The sequence below is a fragment of the Sinocyclocheilus grahami genome, unplaced genomic scaffold, assembly GCF_001515645.1.
Source record: "Sinocyclocheilus grahami isolate Dianchi unplaced genomic scaffold, SAMN03320097.WGS_v1.1 scaffold1061.1, whole genome shotgun sequence".
Lineage (NCBI taxonomy): Eukaryota > Metazoa > Chordata > Actinopteri > Cypriniformes > Cyprinidae > Sinocyclocheilus > Sinocyclocheilus grahami.
Window position 1 is genome coordinate 91,750 of NW_015506240.1, and position 8,087 is coordinate 99,836.

Genomic DNA, 8,087 nt, shown 5'->3' on the forward strand with positions numbered 1-8,087 from the left:
TTCAGCTGTGGTTTGGATGAGTTTTGCTCAGATGAACTGTTTGTTTTCTCATCTCTAAGCATCTCTGTCCATTAAACAAATCACCCATCATTGCATTCGTCATAATATGAGTGTGTGTGTGTATGTATATATATATATATGTCATAGAGTTGAATGACAAGTGAAATTATTTTTTAAATACAAATAAGGGTCAGAACCCAAACAGATGAAAAAAGGGGGATTTTGGTGCATTTTTGAACACTGCTGCAACAAGTCATTGGCTGTGAGCCGCACACATGTGCAGTGTTATGGTGTTTGGAGTCTAGAGTTGCTATGCCTGTACATCTGGCTGCTGGAAATCACAATCTGAACGGCGAAAGTGTCCACGCCCTGAACAAGAAAAGTGTCCACGCCCTACAGCAGAAAGAAATAAACCAGTTCAACACCACTTCAAAACCAGTAATACAAACTTTATAGTACAACTCACGTGACTGGATCACTGGAGAGCCACATACAAGTGAATTACTACTGAAACTGATAAAAGAAGGATTTTGTTTAGTTTAGACACAATTTGTCTGCTCATTCACACAAGACACGTTATATAATCATACAGGAGACTGACAGGTATGTGAAAATGAGTTGCATGTAGATGCCAGTCACTCAAAGAACAATAAAAGACGCACATCTACGTGTCATTAGCCGGGTTTCCATCCAAAGTTGCGAATTTAACTTGTGTGCAAGAATATTGCATAAAACTTTCGCAAATAAGCACCGTTTTCATCCAACGAGTCAAAGAGGCACAAAATCATCACTAGCAATGAGTGATGTAAAGATTTCTGGTGAGGTAAGGAAAATGAGTAATACGGGGACATTTATGTGTGTGTGAGATGTGTAATACGACCATGGGCGGCTTAAATACAGGGGCGAGAGGGTGGGAGTGCTGAGTGTGTCCCATACTAACTTTCTCTCCCTCTTCCACACACTAACAGCCCAGAGACAGAATATACACCTGGGAAACACAAAGCAGAGTTTCAGCTGTGGTTTGGATGAGTTTTGCTCAGATGAACTGTTTGTTTTCTCATCTCTAAGCATCTCTGTCCATTAAACAAATCACCCATCATTGCATTCGTCATAATATGAGTGTGTGTGTGTATGTATATATATATATGTCATAGAGTTGAATGACAAGTGAAATTATTTTTTAAATACAAAAAAGGGTCAGAACCCAAACAGATGAAAAAAGGGGGATTTTGGTGCATTTTTGAACACTGCTGCAACACGTCATTGGCTGTGAGCCGCACACATGTGCAGTGTTATGGTGTTTGGAGTCTAGAGTTGCTATGCCTGTACATCTGGCTGCTGGAAATCACAATCTGAACGGCGAAAGTGTCCACGCCCTGAACAAGAAAAGTGTCCACGCCCTACAGCAGAAAGAAATAAACCAGTTCAACACCACTTCAAAACCAGTAATACAAACTTTATAGTACAACTCACGTGACTGGATCACTGGAGAGCCACATACAAGTGAATTACTACTGAAACTGATAAAAGAAGGATTTTGTTTAGTTTAGACACAATTTGTCTGCTCATTCACACAAGACACGTTATATAATCATACAGGAGACTGACAGGTATGTGAAAATGAGTTGCATGTAGATGCCAGTCACTCAAAGAACAATAAAAGACGCACATCTACGTGTCATTAGCCGGGTTTCCATCCAAAGTTGCGAATTTAACTTGTGTGCAAGAATATTGCATAAAACTTTCGCAAATAAGCACCGTTTTCATCCAACGAGTCAAAGAGGCACAAAATCATCACTAGCAATGAGTGATGTAAAGATTTCTGGTGAGGTAAGGAAAATGAGTAATACGGGGACATTTATGTGTGTGTGAGATGTGTAATACGACCATGGGCGGCTTAAATACAGGGGCGAGAGGGTGGGAGTGCTGAGTGTGTCCCATACTAACTTTCTCTCCCTCTTCCACACACTAACAGCCCAGAGACAGACACTGCAGACGTTAAGGACAGCGAGTGACAGACCTGAGAGCAGCCAAGAGGTTTCATCTGACCGCCGACGGCTTGTTTAGGCTCCTCAGGGAGAAGAGGCAGCATGCATTGGAACGTGGCCCTCCGGAGTGCCGGGCTCTGGGTCATTCTGAGTTTAGCTGCTGGTCAGCTGACTGAGCAGGAGAAATCAACTATCATTGACTTGCACAATGAGCTTCGCTCTAAGGTTCAGCCCAGCGCCACCTTCATGCAGAAAATGGTAAGAGATGCACCTGACTGGAGAAACACAACGGTTTTTTTTTTGGGTGTATGCTAGACTGGTACATGAGTTACTGAATATGACGTCTTAGTTAAAGGAAAAGTACATGCAAACTTTTGAATGTCACATGATATATAGAAAACATATTGGTTTTGGACTTGAGCTCAGTGTTTGTGTGTTGCATGTGAGTTACGAGGTCAGAGCATCTCATCATCTGCCATCAATCACTGGAATCACATCTTTCACTGTCTCATTACTGCTGTAAACAATAATTATCACATTAATAGCCATGGTAATTGAGTCATCATGCATATTCAATCCCATCTGAAACACAAGGGAGTCAAAGTAATACTGTAATCATGATTATAGTTTACCAAATGAAAAATTCTCGCTCATTATCTAGTCTCCTTTAAAGGGACAGTTCACTCAAAAATGAAAATTGTGTCATTATCCACTCAACCTCATTTGTTGTTCCAAACCTTTCTTTCTTCTGTTGAACACAAACAAAGATATTTTGAAGAACGTTGTTGCTGCATGGTAGCCAATGACTTCCACTGCATGGAAGAAAAAGCTATGGAAGTCAATGGGGAGCAGAAACTATTTAGTTTCAACATTCTTCAAAATATCTTCTTTTGTGTTCAGCAGAAGAATGAAATTCATACAGGTTTGGAACAACTTGAGGGTGAGTAAATGCTGATAGAGTTGTCATTTTTGGGTGAACTGTCTCTTTAAGGATTGTTGCTGTGTGAAACTTTACCTCTTTACCATGTGAATGCAAGAATCACAGCAGTACAAAGCTGGTATTATAATGAAAGAGTTTACTTTTCAAACAGAAATCATGAAGCGGCTTGATTTTGACTGGATGGAGTGTGTGTGGGTGTGTGGATGCAATGATACTGTTGCGCAACATGTGTGTGAGACATGCTGAGGAATGTGAATGTTATAACGTTGCACTCAGTGTGAGTGTTTTAATAAAGCCCCATGTGGTCAACCCGGTCTTACGGCCTCGTGTTTGTATTGTGGGTGAAATTCAGAGCTATGGGAAGATTTAAAGTGGAAAAGTCTCTGGTTCTCTAGTGAAACATATTTTGTTCACTTACGTTTACACAACAGTGGGGTGGATGATTGCACAAACAACATGTCTGGGTCATATTTCACTGCAAAATAAAAAAAAGAAAATGGTCTTGAATGAAGATAAAAAAAAGCTTGCTTATTTATATTTTATTTATTTATTCCAGCATAAATTAAAGGCAGTACAACAAACAAAACTATTACAATTATTATTAAATATTTTTTGCATTGTGGTACTGAGAACATTACTTTTTTTTGCATTATATTTTAATGCAAATTTAAAGTTATTTTGCATTTTTAAAGAAAACAAAGCTTGTTTATTCATTCATTCCTTCATAAATTAAAGGAACTACAACAAACACCACCATAAAAATAAAATACTTTACAATATAAAAACTTTAGTTTTAAAATTATAATTTTTTTTACGTCATAGAAGTGAAAACATGACTTTTTGCTTGCATTATATTTTAATGCTCTAATACTCGTTAAATATTAATTATGTTATTAATTATTTAATTAACTGAATATCAAGCCCAGTCTCATGAAAATGCATATAAATAGTACGCCAAATAAAAACAAAAACTCGTGGTACTGATACGCAAAAATGTACTTTGGCGTGCATATGATACGCACGTATTTGGCGTGCATATAATACACAGTTTTCGCGTGCATATGATATGAAATTTGTTGCCGTGCATATGATACACAATTTTTGCGTATCAATACCACGAGTTTTTGTTTTTATTTGGCGTACTATTTGTACGCACTTTCATGAGATCGGGTTGGAATATTAATTAAAATGATAATTTTACCTAAACACAATAACTACAATTATGTAAAATAATAATTCTACTTACAAAAAAAAAACGTGACTTTGAGTCAATTTTCACTCAAATTCAATTTACATTCAATTTTAAAATAGAAAGAATAAAATTGTATTTATTTTCGTAAAACATATTCCAATAACCCTTGTTTTATTTACAGTTTCAAAAAAATATTTGATTAAATATGTAAAAAAAATTTTTTCGTCTTTGGATATTAGGGTGAAATATGACCAAGCGTTGCAAGATTCACTCAATGACTGATCTATGTACAAGAAAAAAAAAAATTTCTAAATGGTTTAATTAAAAGTTGAGTAAAAATCACCATTCTCAAAGGTGGGGTAAGTGATTTCTGGTAGCCAATGTTGACATTTGAAATCACCAAAACAAACGCCCCTACCCAAAAACGGTCTCGCCCCTATTTTGATAGCTCCGCCCCACACATACATACGCAACCCGGGCAACGATTAGTTCTGTGATGTATTGACACACGTTTCAAATGATTTTCAACGGTCGCTTTGTCACGTCCAGTGTACTTTAGTACTTTAGACAGACTTTAGCTGTTGCGGCATGCAGACACGGTGTTATTCACCTATCGAGAAGAAACAAAACAACCTCGGCGTCCGATCGCAGGCCTTCCGCTCCTTGAGTTCTCTCCAGCGCTAGAAAGCTGAACTGATATTTTACTTCTTGCCTTAAGCCTTCTTTTGTTCCGTAGACATTTTTCTTCTTTTGTTTTTTATCCGCCATCTCTATCTTTCTGTCGCTCGGCTCGCTAATGTCCATCCCGTGCACTGAACTCTCTCTCCTCCACATCATGAGTAGACACGCCCCTTACTGCTGATGGGCTACAAGTTTGTTTTGCTACTCGGCCCGAATCAGTTTTCTAAAGCGTTTTTGAAAAATCACTTACCCCACCTTTAATGTCAAATATCAACAAACTTGTTTGTGTTGTTTGAGGTGTGGGACGAGGCACTGCGTCTGGTGGCAGAAGCATACGCTGCAAAATGCATCTGGGATCACAACCCTCAAATTGAGGACCTCAGTATGGGAGAAAATCTCTTTGTAGGCACTGGAACATTTAATGCAACCAAAGCATTGCTGGACTGGTATGACAAATGCCTTCACTAAAACATAAATGAGACATCAACAATCTGTGATATGCAGAAATATTATCTATAAGCAGATGTGCAACTCATTTCTTTGCACACACAGGTTTGGAGAGCATGTGGATTATGACTTTGAAACCAATAACTGTCCTGAAGACAAAATGTGTGGCCATTACACTCAGGTGAACACTGTTTCCGTTCGGTGTGTTTGACTAGTTTTCACAGCATGAACATGCAGATGTGATGATGTGTTTCTCTGTTGTTGTACAGATGGTCTGGGCAGACAGCAATAGAATCGGCTGTGCTACTCATTCCTGTGACACTACTGAGGGTCTCGATTTTAAAAAGGCCACTCTTCTTGTCTGTGATTACTACCCTACGTAAGTGCATTTGAATAACCCACACTGAACATTACCTCAGCGTTCTAAAACACTCTGTAACACAACCTGGACAGTTATACAGTATTTATTATGTTATAAGATGCAACTTAGCATCATATGGGCTCATATACAAATACTGTAAATCTACTGGTCTGCACAATCAGCTAATAATGAAATACACCTCTAAAACTATCTAAAGCAGTGTCTCAACCTTTTTGACTCCAAGGTCCCCATTATGCAAGACATTTCTGATTAACTGGCTTGTTGTCAAACTTTTTTTTATTTACAGAAACTATAGAAGTGACAATATATTTAAATAATTAAATACAAATAAATGACATTAAAAAAGAAATATTAAGTAATCATAATAATTATTTAAAAAATATACTAAAATCAAACTACATTATATAAAATACATTTAATAATAAAAATAAATGTAAAATCATCAAAATAATCATATTAAAATCTAAATAATTATTAAAAATACATTTAATAATAAAAAATAAATATGAAATCATCAAAATAATCATATTAAAATTATAATCAATTATATTAAAAATCAAAACAATTACATTTTATTTCGGAAGATTCGAGAACTGAATGTTCTTCAGGGTTCAGTAATGAATTTATATGGCTTTTTCGGCTTGCTTGTTGTTATGTGATGTGCTTATGTGAGGCTTTTAAAAATATTTGAACTCACAAACGCCAATGCCTCAGCAAAATAAAATTCAATTATTTTAATTTAGAGCTTGACATAACTTAAAAATGTATATTCTTTATAGAAATGTCCATGTTTTTCCATAACTTTTCTAGGTCTGGAAATCTTGCTTTTAAAAATTCTTTATTATATCCAGGATTTCTAAAATGTGAGAACCCTGGTTCCTAAATAAAATGAATTGAAGTAACAAAATAATAAATATAATGTCAGTTTTCATCTTGATTTTGAGCTATTTAAGCATATTTAATATCTTATTTTGTCTTATATTTAAGCCATTTTACGGCCCGCTAATTGAGAAACACTGATCAAAATTATTTTTCCTTCATTACAGAGGAAATTTTGAGGGACAAAAGCCATACGAGTCTGGAAAGCCATGCTCAAAGTGTCCAGATGATCTATCATTGTGTGAGGACAACATGTGCGGTAATGTGAAGACTTTATCAATTGAGATCCAACATGAGATCAAATGAAAAACTAAAATATTAACATTTTTATTGTACACGCGTCTCTCAAAACTCTCTCTTCCACACAGTGGCTGAGAATCTCTTTAATTCATCTGAGAAGCCCGAGTCAGACGACACCGAAGCTCCGACTGTCTTACCTGAGCATCCACGAATGACGACAGAGCCTGTCGCTGTTCCTGAAGAGCCAACTCAAGTGCACGTTAAAATTGAGAGAGTGATAGAAAGTGAAGTGAGCCATGGATCCAAGATGGAAAGCCTCTCCGCTTCTCTGGTGATGCTCATCTGGCTGCTGGCGGCTCTTGTTTTGTGAGGGTTTGAAGTGGATGAGAAACTGATAAGAGGCAAAAAAACATTTGTTTTAAGGAAAAGTTCACCTAAAAATTAAAAATTGCTGAAAATGTATTCACCCCTAAGTCCATCCAAAATGTGCATGAGTTTGTTTTTTCAACAGATATAGGAGAAATTTAACATTGCATCACTTACTCACCACTGGATCCTCTGCAGTGAATGGGTGCCGTCAGAATGAGAGTCAAAACAGCTGATAAAAACATCACAATAATCCACAAGTAATCCACATCATTCCAGTCCATCAATGAATGTCTTGTGAAGCCAAAAGCTGTGTGTTTATAAGAAACAAATCCATCATTAAGACGTTTTAATGTTTTTAATAAGCACCTACCAGTGCTTCCAGCTAAAATATGAGTCCATAATCCATAATATTGCTTTCTCCAGTCTTCTTGTCTGAATTAGGAGAGAAATATGCACAGATCAAGCACCATTTACAAGCCAGAACAGTCTAAAACAGTCCTAAACAAATATGTGTGGATTTTGATGTGAGAGAACAACAGGAGATGGACTTTTTCACTGGAGGAAAGGTTATTATGGACTTGTATTTTGGCCAGAAGTTATGCTTAAAGTTAAAAACATCTTAATTGATGAATGTGTTTCTTACAACCACACAGCTTTTAACTTGGGGGGAAAAAAACATTAAAAACAATTCACTACCAACATGTCTCGGGCATTTTGACACTTTCTGAAATGCTTTACCCGGAGCCCTAATTTCTGACACTTTCTTTGACGTCTACACGGGGCTCAGAGAGGCTTAACAGATAAATTAACAGGTTTTTGCAGATTAGGCCAAATGAGTGTAAATATTTTTTTTTTCCGCAAACATCATTCATCTCATATCTTGAGTGATATTGCTCTTAGCTGACATTGGTAGGATTTGTGCATGTCTTATAGTGACAAACAACAGAATCTGCGATGTATAAAACTCAT

The 8,087-nt window shown here is 36.7% G+C and overlaps 1 protein-coding gene across 1 annotated transcript; it reads left to right on the forward strand.

Moving 5' to 3' along the window:
• Positions 1–807: 807 nt before the first annotated feature.
• Positions 808–7,303, forward strand: LOC107566228 (peptidase inhibitor 16). The gene is made up of 7 exons (XM_016251614.1): positions 808–823; positions 1,976–2,246; positions 5,099–5,247; positions 5,354–5,429; positions 5,518–5,627; positions 6,677–6,768; positions 6,878–7,303. Exons 2-7 carry the CDS (start codon positions 2,091–2,093, stop codon positions 7,117–7,119), a joined length of 825 nt encoding a protein of 274 aa, XP_016107100.1. The 5' UTR covers positions 808–823; positions 1,976–2,090; the 3' UTR covers positions 7,120–7,303.
• The last annotated feature ends 784 nt before the right edge of the window (positions 7,304–8,087 follow it).